Here is a 17,917-nt window from a genome sequence, read left to right on the forward strand (position 1 = left end):
GACGGATAAGACTTTTGAATGGGCCAATTTTAAAATACTAACAATAACAATATATTTGGCCATTATTCAAACATTTGGAATGTAGTGTACACATGCATTTATGCAAAAACCCAAAATTAAGAGATTTTAGTGTTTTAAAAGTTGAATTAATAGGACACGCCCTTAAAAAAAAGTCATTTGGGGCGACCGTAATTGATCTAAAAATGCATATATTTCCTTAACATTACTAATATTTTAACAAGTATCAGTAATTAAATAAACTGTTTAAGAAAGACAGGCTTGTGTGCCCTTTCATTTTTTGTAAACCATGACTTCACAAGTTTATTCTATAATGGCAGTGTCTCCCTCGTAATGCAGTTACAATACCCATTTTTGTTCTAAAACCCATAAAACTGATTTAAAATGTGTACAGATAATATCCACTTAAGCATAGTATACAATTGATTAATATTTGAGCCAAAACTGATGGATATTCTATTTTGAATTTAGTACAGTAATTGCCAATAGTTGGTTACCCCACATGACAGATGGTCGCCCCAAATGATGAGAAAACCGCAGGTAGTTAAAAGTCTATTTAAAATGTACACAATACAGTTCAGACTAAAGAAAACGGAACAAAGTTTTTATTACAATCTTTTCAAGTGGTCAAGTCAAAAATATTCTTAAATTCATTCAAATATCACAGAACTAAAAAAATGTAAAACGTAAAACGCGTAGGTTACAAGTTTCGTCAGGAACATTCAAATATCACAAATGTTATAAACATTAAACATTTAAAAAGTTAAAGTGCAATGCACATTATATGCTTCAGGAACTTCTTCAAGAACAAATATTTCACAAATGTAAATTTTCACATCCTTGTCATCTCATCTTTGGTTTTGTCAATCTATGAGAGAGAAGGAGGGTTAAGTAGCATCACTTTTGTGGACCCTGGTAGTCACATTGCACAGGGATCAACAATTTCAGTCAATAAAAAGTAAACAGTTGTATATGGAATAAAAACTAAACACCAACACAGTTCTATAGAGTCAATAAACAATAAACACCAACATAGTTGCATGGATGAAATCAACACTAAACACCTACAACACAGTTGTATCAGTTCCCTGTATATGACCTACAACACAGGCTGGTTGGAGCAGTGGATCATTTGTTACATTAAAACGATGTTTAGGAACATCAGCATGTAACAAACTAGGCTATTTCCATTTCATTGTTACTGTAATTTCATTGTCTTTGCTATTGTCATTTCATTCTCATTTGTCACTTCCATTTTCTTTTTGTTCCTTTATTTCCCCATTTTATTGCCATTTCATTTTCCTTACTCATTGCATTGTGACCAATGACCATCTAATCATTGTGACCAGACTCATGGTAAACTGCAGGCATTTCTTTAACACCAGGGGCCTCATTTATAGAATCTGGATAAAATGTGATCTTACCCTTGGCGTACGTAGAAAACCATGTCAAAATAGTGAATCATAAAATGTCAACGTGAGTCAATTTGACAGTGGAAACGATCGTAGCTCTACGTCAGGTCTTGACTTGACGTACGCACATTACCTACTAGTTATGCAAAGTTATTACAGGCATGTGAGCCGCACTCGAACACGTTAATGCCTACTTAACTGTAATTCATGCGAAGTGAAAGTGGCTCGTAATAAAATTAACAATGTTGTTATCAGCCGAGAAAATTAGTTTAATTCAAGATTTAAAGGGAACTGATGTTTATGATTGTATTTCAGTCTTCCTTTATATGCCATTAGGCTATTGTATGGTGTAATCATTCTAAATTGAGGCGTGATAAAGGCAGTCGGGTATATCCCAGCCCTCCTTCAGCCGCATCCTGCCTGATGTGATCGGGGGAATTCGGGGGCGAGCGTTTGCGACCGCGCATCTATTTCTGATAAGACAGTCGATCTCCTCCTCAGTAAAGTTTCTCTTCTTTTGTTTGTCTACCATCATGTGAACTCGTCAAAGGTGCTGCTCAACACCTCAATCAAGCCTATTTATAGCACTTGGCTTAATTCAGCTGCTATAATTGAGCCGCTATCACAGGGCGTAAATACAAAGCTCATTCACCTGCGTTCAATTTCAAGTATATTTGTTATTTATAGACGGAAGTACGTACGACAGACGTACGCAATTTTAAACAAGCACAGCCCGTTTTATAAATAATGCTTACGTCCATTTAGAAAAATGTGCTTACGTGCAAGTTAAAGATGACGTTCAAGTAAATTTTTATAAATGAGCCCCCTGGCATTTCTGAACTTTACGCAGTCTTGGCAAGTCAGCTTCGAGACGCGAGAAGCATTCTGGTGGCCTAACTTACATACAAACTTAAGTTCAAGATATTACAGAAAAGGTCATTCCTAATCCTACTAACATGACAGTTCCAAATACACCAGAGAAAGATATAGCCTACTGCATGTTACCTATAGTTTTTTATCTTTCCTTTTTCCTGGCAAGATAGTCGGCTCTTGCTGCAGGGTCTGCGTTGACCCGCTGCCTGTATCAAGCAGTCTTCTGTTTGCTTGTTTGTGGTGCCATCTAGAAAATAGGTTAAACTAGTTAAACATAACTAATACATCTACAATTACCTAAATGGAATGTCATGCTATACAATTTTTTACATTTCTTTCATAAGATTGCACAATAATCAAAAAGAAACGTTAATTCCTAAATAGGAATGGAAAATGACTGAAATGTAGACAAATATGTGTTAAAGTATACAAAGAGTTATGCTAAAACAAAGAACTGTATGTATATAAATCATTAATAAAATATAAATATACAGAAACTACAAATACAGGACGTATATCTATCATGTAAGACACTCAGCAGTGGTCACCCCACATGATACTAGGTCACCCCAGATGATGTTTTCAAGTTCAGTCAAATATTACAGGCTAACAGTTAGCTACAGAAACCAAACTAGCTACTTCTTACCACATGTCACTATCAAATTTATCATCAAAATATAGATTTGCAGATAAAACGTATTATTCACAGTTTTGTGGGGGTCGTCCCACATGATATCCAAAAGTGGCAAGTACATGACAGCAGTTAAAAAAGAGATTTATTTGCAAATATGAGAGAGACTTACTAACATGCCAGTTGTTTCTCTGGGTCCTTCACATGTGACTGGCGGATGCAACATCTGTCCTTGAGGTGGTTTCAAAATAAAAGTCCCACAATTGTGTTTTCTTGATGGTCGCCCGAGATGATATTTCATAAAATTAACATATTCGGACAACATTCGTTTGTATTTTATGATGGAAATATAAGTGCAAATGCTTAATAATTTTGTCAATTAATGTAAAACATGTTTGAAATTATGCCAAATAGAGCAAGGGATATATTTAAATCGATTTAAAGTGATTTTAAACCGGTTGTCTAAATAGAAGTCAAGGCTGGACGGTCGCCCCACATGATGTTTTGACACTTCAGATAGCAGAAAAATTACCAATAACTAAAATGTTTGGAGAAGTTAGAGTGGTTATGTATATGGGGAAGGTATTAGACATTAGGGATGGACGGTTTTTCGGTTAAACCGAAAACCGCGGTTTCTAAAATTAGAAACGTTTTTTTATCAAAACCGTCTGAAACCGGATTTTTTTTTTTTATATATATATTTTTTTTTAGAAGAATAAAATAGAATAAGAATAAAACTGGAACATGTCACATGTTTGTCGTGTGTGAAAATAAAAATGATACAGTCTGAATCTGCCGCACAATGAGTGAGAGGTTTGGTCAGTTGTCATGTCATGTCTAAAAAGACGGGTCACGTGACAGCTTCTCTTCAGAGCAGAGAGTGAGGAGAAAAAAAACAATGGCTAGCGTGAACGAGTTGGTGTTCAAGAAAAACACGACTTCTGTTGTATGGACTCATTTTGGTTTCGTACCAAAAGACACAGGTGAGCCAGCAAACGTGGACGAGGCAGTGTGTCGACACTGCATGAATAAGGTGGTAGCCAAAGAAGGCAATACTTCGAATTTACGTCGCCATCTAAAAACAAATCACCCGCTTATTATTGCAAGAATGGTCTCGCACTGTTCACAGGCCGACGCTGCTCAAGCAGGCCCATCCACGCGACCTACCACTTCACTGGTACAGCCAACAATAATGGGTGCGTTCGCTGGGAAAGGCAAATATAAAAAGGACAGTATGCGATGGAAAACCTGCACTGTTGCTGTGACCAGGTATTTGGCTAAAGAAATGGTCTCTTTTCAGACGGTGGATAAGACATCGTTTAAGGCCATGATACAAACTCTGGACCCCCAGTACGAGCTGCCTGGACGGAAATATTTTTCTAACACTGCCATTCCGGAGCTTTATAATAAAGTTAAGCAGGAGGTTCACGTGCTGCTGTCGGGGGCAGACAGTTATTCATTGACGACAGATATGTGGACGTCAGTCAACATGACACCATATATGTCGTTGACGTATCATACAATTACACCCGAGTGGAAACTTGAGTCGAAATGCCTTCAGACCACGTACTTTCCCGAGAGCCACACAGCGGTCAATCTTGCTGACGCGCTCGGAGACGCACTTCGGGAATGGCAACTGGACGAGAACAAACTCTCGGCAATAACCACGGACAATGCTGCCAACATTGCTGCCGCAATCAGGTCCCTGCATTGGCCGTGGCTTAACTGTTTCGGCCACAACCTTAACCTGGCTGTGACAAACGCAGTGCAGGACCAAAGACGGACGACAGACCGTGCCCTTGGACTCTGCCGGGAAATCAACGGGGCATTTTCACACAGCTGGCACCGTAAGAAAGAGCTGCACAAAAAACAGCTGGAATTAGGACTCCCAGAGCATAGTCTCATAACGGTAAGCCAGCATACACCAATTTATTACAGGCCTAATGTGGTGCAGAATGACTAATAAATAATCTTACAGGTTAATACAGTGCATGATGTTTGTTGTTCATTATTGCCTACTTCTTAAATCATTGTAATTAATTAAGTAATTAATTAATTTTAAAATGTTTTTTTAATCGACAGGATTGCGCTACTCGCTGGGGTTCTAAACTCGCAATGGTTGAGCGCATCCTGGAGCAAGCACAGGCGATCAGGCACGTCCTGTCTGATGACAGAAGGTGCCACCTCCGACTTTCATGGCAGGACATTGATGTCCTGCAGGCTGTGCAGGCTGCTCTCAAGCCAGTCAGTAATTTTACTGACATTTTGTCTGGAGAGAACTATGTCACCAGTTCCTCTCTCCTACCCATGCTCCAGCTCTGCAGGGACGATGTGTTGGCTGTGTCAGATGAGGATGTCCAGTTGACAAAGTCCATAAAGGCTGGAATTCTTATTAAGCTTCAGGCCAGGTATGAAGGTGATGCGGTGCGCGAGCTGATGCGCAAATGCACCTTCCTTGACGCTCGGTACCGTGGAGGATACGAGAGGGATGACACTGCTCTGGGTGAGACAAAGTCCGCGTTAGAGACCGAGATGGTGAGACTGGAGAGGCAAGGAGGTGCAGCAGCCGGTTCAGTGGCCATCAGAGTGGAGGAGGAAGAAGGAGAGAGAGATGCGCAGCCTGTACCCCCGAAAAAGAAGAAGACTTTGGGCAGTCTGCTGCAAAAGAAAGTTCGGGCTGCGGCAGGTCCCCAGTCTCCCCACGTCACCACAGAGGAGCGAGCAGAAGCAGAGATGACTGCCTATTGTCGCGAGCCTGTGGTTGACGGGGACGAAGACCCTCTTCTGTGGTGGCAATCACATGGAGCCCGCCGTTTTCCACTGATGTCGCGGGTGGCCCGAAAATATTTGTGCGTGTGTGCCACAAGTTCACCTTCAGAGCGGGTGTTCAGCGCAGCAGGCAAAATTGTAAGTCCGTTCCGAGCGCAGCTGAATCCTGAAAAGGTGAACATGCTCGTGTTTCTTGCGAAGAACCTCGATTAACGGACTATTTAATAGCCTTTAATAGCTTTTATGCTCATTTTTTGTTACTGCCAGTTTTTGTTATTTAGTTATTAGCCATAGGTTGTGAATTAGAATTAGAATGAATGTGATCAGTGATATCTTTGCACAATTGTTTTACCTGCTTGCACTCAATTTGCACTCGTTTGTATTTATATTTATAGATGTTTTTGTTTACGTTTTCTATTCTATTGTATATTCCATGTTGTTCAAAGAATAAAACTGGAACATGTCACATGTTTGTCGTGTGTGAAAATAACAATGATACAGTCTGAATCTGCCGCGCAATGAGTGAGAGGTTTGGTCAGTTGTGAAGAATAACTGAGGATTAATATCTAATTGGGATTATATTTAAGGGTAACGAATCACTCTATGGGAAAGATAGTTGCCTTCAGTTATTGGTAGATAGGAAAGGTTTTTTACAATTACTCAGAAGATACGCGGTCACTTAGTGACGCAAAGGTAGTTCTGTATTTATCTCTATCTGTATTAGTACATTTATTTTGAAAGCTCTATTTTGACAGCTCTACCATGGGCACTTTTATTTTGATGGGGCATTCTTTGTTGATTGACTTACGACAGTTCAGGACGAGTCAGTCTCGCGGCATGTGGTTTTTATGAAAAGCATGTTCACTGCATAATTCTAAGTCTAATATTTCAGTGATTATTGAGCAGTATTCAAATATTTAAATACATTGAGCAGCAGCTGAAACTTTGTCTAAGAACCAAGATATTGAGAAAGCAGTTCATTCAATGAAGACGCTGTTCCAAGAGATGATCTTCCGTGCAGGCGTGCAGCGCCGTGCACCCTGGATCAGCGGAGCTGGTGTGTTAAGTGTTCATGTGTTTTCATGTATGGTGTAGCTTACAAAAGTCTGCCTTTCCACTTATATTTGTGAAACTAAGTAGCCTAAATGTGTTGCGACTGTGCTTACGGTGTTTTAATGGTGTTCGACATGAGTGTATTGTAGCAGTAGGGCTCAATTATTTGAAATTGGCGTTTTTTTTTTTTTTTTACCTTTTCGGTTAACCGGAAAACCGCGGTTTTAGTCTTTGACGGTTTTTCGGTTTCAATAATTGGAAACCGTCCATCCCTATTAGACATACATGTTATCTTTTTATGTTTTTTTTAAGGTAAAAAATTCAGTTGGACAGAAAAAGTAGGCGTCACGTCATTGACCCAGTTGCAAAGTCACAATGTCTGCTCTGAATGAGGTGGAAATGGGATAGACTGGATATCAGAGTAAAGAACAGTGATATTCTAGACTTAACACTAGAACAGCCATGGGTGGGGTCATTAACACTAGAAGTCACAGATGTGGTCATTAACACTAAAACAGCCATGGGTGGGGTCATTAACACTAGAACGGCCATGGGTGGGGTCATTAACACTAGAACAGCCATGGGTGGGGTCATTTGACCTAGTGAGTAAAAATAGATTCTACCTTTGAAGTCGATCAAATTTCAGGACCCTCCTTTCATGACTTTTCCGAGATAAGTGCGTTCTACCACCCAGTATCCTGACATGTTCTAAATCTACCTCGTATAAAGCTATTTCTATAACAGGTTTTACCCCAGTTACATACGCAGTAGTGATAGGATATTATATGTCTATGTACAGACAGTTATGAATGATAAACTTAACAGTAGGTCTCGCTATAGCTATCGCAGCAAAGTACTTGCAGTAGCCTATATTTGATTATGTCTGTAATCCTCAACGGATTTTCATGGAACATGGAACAAATACAATTTTATTTATGATACAGTATATAATGTGTATAAAGTGTATTTATGATACAGTATATAATGTATATCAATTAAAAAATATTAGCATATTTATTACTATTATTTTTAAATAATGATAATCAACCTCTTCTGCATCATATGTGCAGCCACTCCCCGTGATAATCTGACCGTAATCCTGTATGGTGGTACGATGCTTGTAGGAGGTGCAGAGGTTTGTCTCTCTGAGACATACTTAGATAGATTAACAAATGTTGATATTTAATTTCTCTCTATATTTCTTTTTCTTAATATCCTAATGCTGTATGTAAAGCACTTTGAATTGCCCTTGTTGCATCAAATGTGCTATACAAATAAACTTGCCTATGTAACCCTGTATATGTTCCTATTCTTACAGACCAGCAGAGCTCCAACCCAGGTTCAGACAGCGAGATGGAGGCTTCTGCTTACTCGGTGTCAGAGAGCCAGAGGACACACCTTGGGTCCCCTGATGCAGAGACAGAAGGACAGAACCACCGGAAGGACAATCTTATTAGGCTCCAGCCACCACCTCCCACCCACAGGGACCATCACTCTCCCAACATTAAAGAAGAGTACGACACACCGTGGGACAGGTTTCTACGGGACTTTATCAAAAACCAAAAGGCCAAAGATGAGATGCTCAGCAGAGTTACGTCAGGGTGTCACCTCTCTGAAGCAGCGAATGACATGGATAGTGACAGTAATGACATGGATAGTGACAGTAATGACATGGATAGTGACAGTAACGGCAGTTCAGAGGTCAAGACTGGAGGTCAGGAGGTCAAGATCGAAGAGTGCTATGGTAGGAATTCCTCTCAGCAAAGGCCAACCACGGGCCGCGCTAGAGCTGATCAATCACATCCTGAGTCAGGTGGTCACAAGAGCAGCTCAGTGATTGGATTACAGGAGCAGCAGAGAAGGACAGCGGCAGGGCAAACCTCTGAGCAAAGGAAACATAGTTGTGGTCATGAGGACATGCGCCAGTGCTACGTCCAGTGTGGGAAGAAACTAAACACGGCGGATATTGTGAAAATACAGCAGCGAATTAGAAGACCAGACCAACACTGTTGTGCTACAACTGATCAGTAAGTCACACATGCTGCTAACGCTAACACGTGCTGCTAACCCCTAACACATGCTGCTAACGCTAACACATGCTGCTAACCCCTAACACATGCTGCTAACCCCTAACACATGCTGCTAACACTAACACATGCTGCTAACCCTAAAACATGAAAGGGCAATTGGTAATTAAACAGTAGGTAATTAAAGAGTAGGTAGTTAAAGGGCAGTTGGTAACTAAACAGTAGGTTATTAAACAGTAGGTAATTAAACAGTTGGTAGTTAAAGGGCAGAACTATAAGCACGTCTAACAGATGAATGTCATGTATGATAAGGCAGCAAGCTGGCTTGGAAGGGAGCTGCCAGTCAAGCGTGCAAAGGCCACGCCCACACAGCCTCAGAACTGTCTGACCAGGAAGTAGAGCCTAACTAGAAGATTATTTTCATAGTTTATTATGTGTCAACATTTTTCCTGGACACAAAATACATTTGGAACCATTTAATGTTTACTTTCCAGACCCTTAAATTACAGCAAATGCAATCAGTAATATTATTATTGCATTTGCAGGACGTGTCCTGTCAGTCTAGATGGGAGTTCAGTGAACTGTTTGTCTGTCATGTCTAATCGACCTGCGTTGTTTCTGCCTCCAGTGTTTCCAGCCGCAGGTCCTCTTCAGCTCATGTAACCATGGTAACCATGTATGAACCAGAATGCACCGAGTCCCCCAGATCTGGCCGTGGTTCTCCAGCCCTGAAAAGCCCACATTGGGACAGAGGAAGAGGAAGAGGACAGAGGAAGAGTGGAGGACAAGAGGACAGAGGAAGAGTGGAGATGAAAGACAGTGAGATGGATGGTAAGTCTTTGTTATTGGTGAGTGTCATTGCACTGTTGTAAAACCAATGCTGCCAGTGCAGTGTAAGTCAGTCAGTACCTGCATCGTCTGACAGTCCTGCTCTCTCCCGCTGTGTGGGGTTGATATATCAGGGCTAGTTCCCCAATCTAACCCAGTCCTGGACTACAGGACAGCCACATGTAAACACTTTTATCCCCAATCTAACCCAGTCCTGGACTACAGGACAGCCACATGTAAACACTTTTATCCCCAATCTAACCCAGTCCTGGACTACAGGACAGCCACATGTAAACACTTTTATCCAAAGTGACTTACTACATTTGTCTAAAGTAAGTGAATCAGTTTACACAATTGGGCAATAAAACATAATAAAAACAGACAAGAGAGAAATATGATAGAAAATCAATTTTAGGAATAGCAACTGCACTCTACTGCTCTCTACTGCCCTCTACTGCTCTCTACTGCCCCCTACTGCTCTCTACTGCCCCCTGCTGTTCTCTACTGCTCTCTACTGCCCCCTGCTGTTCTCTACTGCACTCTACTGCACTCTACTGCCCTCTACTGCCCTCTACTGCTCTCTACTGCCCTCTACTGCTCTCTACTGCTCTCTACTGCTCTCTACTGCTCTCTACTGCCCTCTACTGCTCTCTACTGCTCTCTACTGCCCTCTACCGACCTCTACCGCCCTCTGCTGCTCTCTACTGCCCTCTACTGTCCTCTACTGCTCTCTACTGCCCTCTACTGCTCTCTACTGTCACAAAATTATTCAGAGCTTTGAACGAGATTATTAACACCCGAACAGCCATGGGTGGGGTCATTAACACTAGAACAGCCATGGGTGGGGTCATTAACACTAGAACAGCCACGGGTGGGGTCATTAATACTAGAACTGTTCTAGTTCTACAGCCATGGGTTGGGTCATTAACACTAGAACAGCCATGGGTTGGGTCATTAACACTAGAACAGCCATGGATGGGGTCATTAACACTAGAACAGCCATGGGTGGGGTCGTTAACACTAGAACAGCCATGGGTGGGGTCAATAACACTAGAACAGCCATGGGTGGGGTCATTAACACTAGAACAGCCATGGGTGGGGTCATTAACACTAGAACAGCCATGGGTGGGGTCATTAACACTAGAACAGCCACGGGTGGGGTCATTAACACTAGAAGTCACGGATGGGGTCATTAACACTAGAACAGCCATGGGTGTTGTCATTAACACTAGAACAGCCATGGGTGTTGTCATTAACACTAGAACAGCCATGGGTGGGGTCATTAACACTAGAAGTCACAGATGGGGTCATTATGAATGAATGAATGAATGGTTTTTATTGTCATTGATATAGTACAGGTACCAAACAACGAAATTTGGGAGGGGGGGGCTCCCATGGGTGGGGTCATTTAACCTAGTGAGTAAAAATAAATTCTACCTTTGAAGTCGATCAAATTTCAGGACCCTCCTTTCATGACTTTTCCGAGATAAGTGCGTTCTACCACCCAGTATCCTGACATGTTCTAAATCTACTTCGTATAAAGCTATTTCAATCACAGGTTTTAGCCCAGTTACATACGCAGTAGTGATAGGATATTATATGTCAATGTACAGACAGTTATGAATGCTAAACTGTACAGTAGGTCTCGCTATAGCTATCGCATCAAAGTACTTGCAGTAGCCTACATTTGATTATGTCTGTAATCCTCAACTGATTTTCATGGAACATCATGGAACAAATACAATTTTATTTATGATACAGTATATAATGTGTATTAAGTGTATTTATGATGCAGTATATAATGTATATCAATTTTCAAATATTAGCATATTTATTACTATTATTTTGTAATAATGATAATCAACCTCTTTTGCATCATATGTGCAGCCACTCCCCGTGATAATCTGACCGTAATCCTGTATGGTGGTACGATGCTTGTAGGAGGTGCAGAGGTTTATCTCTCTGAGAGACTTACTTAGATAGATAAACAAATGTTGATATTTAATTTCTCTCTATATTTTTTTTTCTTAATATCCTAATGCTGTATGTAAAGCACTTTGAATTGCCCTTGTTGTATAAAATGTGCTATACAAATAAACTTGCCTATGTAACCCTGTATATGTTCCTATTCTTACAGACCAGCAGAGCTCCAACCCAGGTTCAGACAGCGAGCCCAGCTCCACCACACCAGGAAACCATCAACAACACAGGAGCTCGAGGCGGAAGAATCACCTTAAAACACACCCACAGACTTACACCGGAGAGAAGACCTACCGCTGCCCACTGTGTGGGAAGAGTTTTAGTGGAGGAGGAGCCCTGAAGATGCATCACAGAATACACACCGGAGAGAAACCATACCACTGCTCCCAGTGTGGGAAGAGTTTCAGTCAAGCAGGAGACCTGAAGAAGCATCACAGAATACACACCGGAGAGAAACCATACCACTGCTCCCAGTGTGGGAAGAGTTTCAGTCAAGCAGGAGACCTGAAGAGTCACCAGAGAATACACACCGGGGAGAAACCGTACCACTGCTCCCAGTGTGGGAAGAGTTTTAGTGAAGCAGGAAGTCTAAAGATTCACCAGAGAATACACACCGGGGAGAAACCATACCACTGCTCCCAGTGTGGGAAGAGTTTCAGTCAAGCAGGAGACCTGAAGATCCATCAGAGAATACACACAGGAGAGAGGCCATACCACTGCTCCCAGTGTGGGAAGAGTTTCAGTCAACTAGGAGACCTAATGAGGCATCAGATAATACACACAGGAGAGAGACCGTACCAGTGCTCCCAGTGTGGGAAGAGTTTCAATCGATTAGGAACCCTAAAGAGACATGAGAGAACACACACAGGAGAGAGGCCATATCACTGCTCCCAGTGTGGCAAGAGTTTCTCTCAACTAGGAGACCTAAAGAACCATCAGAGAATACACACAGGAGAGAACTGGTACCACTGCTCCCAGTGTGGGAAGAGTTTCAGTAGACTACAACACCTTAAGACCCATGAGAGAATACACACAGGAGAGAGGCCATACGACTGCTCCCAGTGTGGGAAGAGATTTACTCAGGCAGCACACTTAAAAGTCCATCAGAGAATACACACAGGAGAGAGACCGTACCACTGCTCCCAGTGTGGGAAGAGTTTCAGTAGACTACAACACCTTAAGACCCATGAGAGAATACATACAGGAGAGAAACCGTACCACTGCTCCCAGTGTGGCAAGAGTTTCTCTCAACTAGGAGACCTAAAGAACCATCAGAGAATACACACAGGAGAGAAGCCGTACCACTGCTCCCAGTGTGGGAAGAGTTTTACTCTATTAGGAACCCTAAAGACCCATCAGAGAACACACATAGGAGAGAAGCCATAACATTTGTGGGGAGTGTGAGGAGAGTTACAAACATCCCCCAAAGGTACATCAGAGAATACACACAGGAGAGAGTACCACTGCTCCTAGAGTCAGAACAGTTTCAGTAAGTCCTGCAACCTGAGAGCATCATGGTACGCACACTGACAGAGTTCCATTACCCCTTGTGTAGTACCATATATCCCTGCTGGGACCATATATACTGAAACATGTATGCACTCACTGCAATGTAAGTTGCTTTGGATAAAAGTGTTTGCATATATTATTATTATTATAATAGTTAAAAAGAAGATAGATTCATCCATGTATTTATAGTAACTTGTGGTCTTTGGTCACAGAACAGGAAGGTTGTATCCTCCAATGGATTCTGTATTTGACCTCATTAGAAGAATTGTAATAACCAACACATGGTCCTCAGTGTTAGGAGTTAAGTGTAGGAGTAGGATTGGAGTATCAGACTGTTTAGTGGTCACAGACATCATCGTTTTTTACGGGATGGTTCAACCTATTTTCATGATTAGATAAAAATGAATCTTATTTCACTATTGTCCTCATAGTGAAATCCTATCCAGGAAACATTCTTGTGGTGAAGAAAGTGCAAATGCAGGTGCAAATGACTGAGTGGCAGACATTGTATATACTTCTGATTTGTTTTTACCTGTTATTTCAGCAATTTCAAGGTTTGGTTTTATTGTGTGTTTGATTATATTTTCTGTTTCATATTTCAACGTTTGCTTTCATTGTAATTCTGTATATTCTCAGTTTGACAATAAATCTGAGTCAAACTTCATTTTCTTTGTATGATTTTCTTTGAGCGGGAAAACGTATAGAGGTGAATGGTTTACTTTTCAAAACAAGTGAGAAAACAGTTGAATTTGGATGGAATGTATACCTATAGTGATCTGTCGGTGAAATATAATTAGTTTTACAGTCTGGTACATGAGAAAGGTCAAATGGCACTGGTGGTGCCAAAAGTTCTCCAAATGGCACAATTTGGTGGTCCGTCTGGACATACCTGTACTAAAACCTCTCCAAAGTGTCACTGGCTCACATACTAGCATCTAACTTGGGACAAGTACTAATCATACATTGGAATACTGATTACATACAAAGTCCTAGCTCTATTTGCTACTACACAATAACATCTATTTTGATTCTGACACCCCACAGGTGTTAGCTTTCATCTGATACCAAGATTATTACAATGGCCCTTATGGTTGTGGAGATATTCTATATTAATTGTGGGCATGTCACTTCCTGCAGGTTATAATTCTGCTTCATTTTGTATTCAGTTAATTATTGATGATTGTATATCTTTGTCATGTGTAGAATGTTATTCTGAAGTCAGATCTGAGCATATCCGCACAAAACCTGAATGTGGTATCCTGGCATTGGTATTATTTTTCAGGTAGTGGATGAGCACAGCGTGCCAGGAAAGGACCATGTGGACAGCCTGGCAGAGTAACCAGGCTGTCAGCACCATCCTCGGCTTGTGACAGGAACCCTGCTGGTGACAGGAACCCTGCTGGAACCCTGCTGGAATACGCCTAACTTGTTCATTTGTGTGTGAGTGTGTGTTTATTTGTGATTATTTAAATAACAAATGTTCTGTTTCAAATATGAATCTTTTATCTCCTCTGTAAATAGTTATTTATTTAACCTCAGGGTTTTTAAGAGGTTAAATTGTTTATTTGTGTGTGAGTATGTTTTTTGTGATTATTAAAATAACAAATGTTCTATTTCAAATATAAATCTTTCATTTGAGTTTTATTTGATCATTTAGACACATTGCTAATAGCAAGTGATGCAATCCACGAGAGAAAGAAACAGGTCTGATCATTTTATAACAGATCCTTTCTCACAAAGATACACATGCAACTTGAATAAAGTATCGTACCTATAGGCCCATAGCACAGTCATTAAAAATCATTAAAACAACAGCAAGTGTATATCATCTTCTGTCATTTCACAAGAAGCAAGATGTTGGCTCAAGGGATCTTGAAATTACACAAAACAATACTGTTGTGGAAAGACAGTTCATCGCTGCAATATGTGCACACAATTTTGTTTTAGTTTTTTGGCTCAGTCATCATGTTGAAGTTTGGACTGAAGTGTACGTTGAAGCCCAAATCCAATTCATCCCATTCCAACACTGGGTGTGGTTTTAACCTTAAAATATCAAAAGACCTTTTATCAAATGGGGACACTCACTGGCAAGTAACACAACAAAAGTATTCCTTTCATAAACAGTGTTTTCCACAGAGACATAAAGTCCCGCGGAGGCGGCCTGATAATATCCCGCGGAGGCGGCCTGATAATATCGACGAAGGATAGCTGGTGCTTAAACACGAAAACTGTAAGTAGCCACTGTTCCCCAGACCTGGAATACTTGACTGTTAAATGCCGACCCACATACCTCCCGAGGGAATTCAACGCGGTGTACATTACATCTGTTTACATTGCGCCTAGCGCGGATGGTAGCCTAGCATTGTCGCGGCTATATGACGTCACTCATCAGTGGTCAACAAAGCACAGATCCACAGGCAATTCACATTATAGCAGGAGATTTCAATCATGTCGACCTGAAGGCAGTACTACCCAAGTTCTATCAGCATGTGAAATGTGCAACAAGAGGAGAAAAAACACTGGACAAGGTATACACCAACATCAAACGTGCTTACAAGGCTAGTCCGCTAGCTCATCTAGGCATGTCTGACCATGTGTCAACCTCCTGATCCCAGCATACACTACCATGGGGAAAAGTGCTCCCATCACCACTAAGACTGTCAGAACCTGGCCAGAAGGGTCCGCTCCACTGCAGATCTGCCTAAATGACACCCCATGGCAGGAATATGAGCATGAGGACCTGGAACAGTACACGTCGTCGGTTCTGAACCACATAGTGAACTGCACCAACTCAGTCACCGTGGACAAACGGGTCCGGGTCTACCCCAACACGAAGCCATGGATGACTGGGAAGGACCAAAAACTGATCAACGAGAGGGACAACGCCTTCTTCGCAGGGAAGAGCACACCGCTGTACAGCACCACCAGGGCTAACCTAAAGCGCGGAATCAAAGCGGCCAAGGCAGACCACAGAGAGAAGATTGAGGAATGCTTCCTGAGCAACGACTCCAGGCGGATGTGGCAGGGGGTTCAGCACATGACAAAATTCAGAGCCAACAGGCTCACAGCCGCAGAGGACGACCCCCTGCTGGCGGGAAAGCTGAACACCTTCTACGCCCGGTTCGACGAGGGGCGAACGGAGGTAACCACAACACAAACACCACTCTCTCCAGCTCTCAGCAGCCTCACCCTCACAGAGCATGAAGTGAGACGCGTGCTGAAGGCAGTGGACCCCAGGAAAGCCTCGGGGCCGGATGGCGTCCTGGGACGGGTGCTGAGGGACTGCGCCGACCAGCTGGCCGGGGTTTTCACCAACATCTTCAACCAGTCCCTGTCCCAGGCCACCATCCCACCCTGCCTGAAAACCTCAACTATCATCCCAGTCCCGAAGAAAAGCACGGTGAGCTGCCTAAACGACTACCGCCCGGTGGCACTCACACCAATCATCATGAAGTGCTTCGAGAAACTAGTCCGGGCCCACATACTCACACGCCTCCCGCCCAACCTGGATCCATACCAGTTCGCCTACAGAGCCCACAGGTCCACAGAGGACGCCATCGCGACGACTCTCCACGCCACTCTATCCCACCTGGAGAGGGGAAACAGCTACGCGAGACTGCTCTTTGTGGACTTCAGCACCGCCTTCAACACCATCCTTCCAGACAGGCTAGTGACCAAACTACTAGACCTGGGTCTACCACACTCTATATGTGCATGGATCAAGGACTTCCTGACCGACCGCCCCCAGAGGGTGCGGGTGGGCCCCCACACCTCCACAGCCCTCAGACTCAGCACTGGGTCCCCCCAGGGCTGCGTGCTAAGCCCCATCCTCTACAACCTCTACACCTACGACTTCACCCCCGTCCACCCCAGCAACTCCATCGTAAAGTTTGCAGACGACACCACCGTGGTGGGATGCATCTCGGGGGGGGACGAGGCGGCGTACAGGGATGAGGTAGAGCAACTGAGCAAGCTGTACAAGGTTAACAATCTGCTGCTGAACAAGTCAAAGACCCAGGAAATCATCGTAGACTTCAGGAGGAAAAAGTCCGAGATCCAGCCCCTGCTCATCGACGGAGAGAGCGTGGAGAGAGTCTCAACCCTCCGATTCCTGGGGATGCACATGCGGGATGACCTGACCTGGAAGGACAACACAAAAGACACCATCAAGAAGGCACAACAGCGGCTATACATCCTGAGAGTCCTCAGGAAGGAACACAGCAAGCAGGAGATACTGGTGACCTTCTACCGCGGCGCAGTGGAGAGCATCCTCACCTACGGCATCTGCAACTGGTTCTCCAGCTGCACTACCGCGGAGAGAAATGCGCTACAGAGAGTCGTGAGAACAGCACAGAAGATCACCGGCGCCCCCCTCCCCTCTCTAGAAGAGCTGTACAACACACGCTGTCTCAGGAAGGCCTCCAAGATCTCCAGGGACCCAACCCACCCCGGGTACGAACACTTTACCCGGCTGCCCTCGAAAAGGCGGTTCAGGACCTTGGCCGCAAGGTCAAACAGACTGAAGAACAGCTTCTACCACAGGGCCGTCCAGGCCCTGAACACAGCAAAGACCTAGGTTCTGGGCCCTGGACAGTCTGGACGGATTGATGGCAGCTGCTGGACTGAAAAAATCAGGTGTAGTGCTGAGGCACAAATATGTACTTTTCAAGCCTGCAAACTGCGACACTTTAAATAAATGTGCAATAACACTATTGTGCAATATGACAACCCTAGTCGTCTATCTGTACAGTATAGTACAGTGGATAGTGTACATAGCCTTTATTTATTTAAACCAGCTCCTTCCCTTCTTGAGATTT

At 42.9% G+C, this 17,917-nt stretch overlaps 1 protein-coding gene across 1 annotated transcript; it reads left to right on the forward strand.

The window, feature by feature from the left end:
• Positions 1-4,126: 4,126 nt before the first annotated feature.
• On the forward strand, positions 4,127-5,916 carry LOC308171949 (E3 SUMO-protein ligase ZBED1; the record flags this gene model as incomplete). Its single annotated transcript, XM_080546862.1, has 2 exons — positions 4,127-4,843; positions 5,017-5,916. 2 exons carry the CDS (start codon positions 4,127-4,129, stop codon positions 5,914-5,916), a joined length of 1,617 nt encoding a protein of 538 aa, XP_080402988.1.
• Positions 5,917-17,917: the final 12,001 nt, after the last annotated feature.

Source organism: Nansenia antarctica (genome assembly GCF_963989245.1).
Source record: "Nansenia antarctica genome assembly, chromosome: 16".
Taxonomy (NCBI): Eukaryota; Metazoa; Chordata; class Actinopteri; order Argentiniformes; family Microstomatidae; genus Nansenia; species Nansenia antarctica.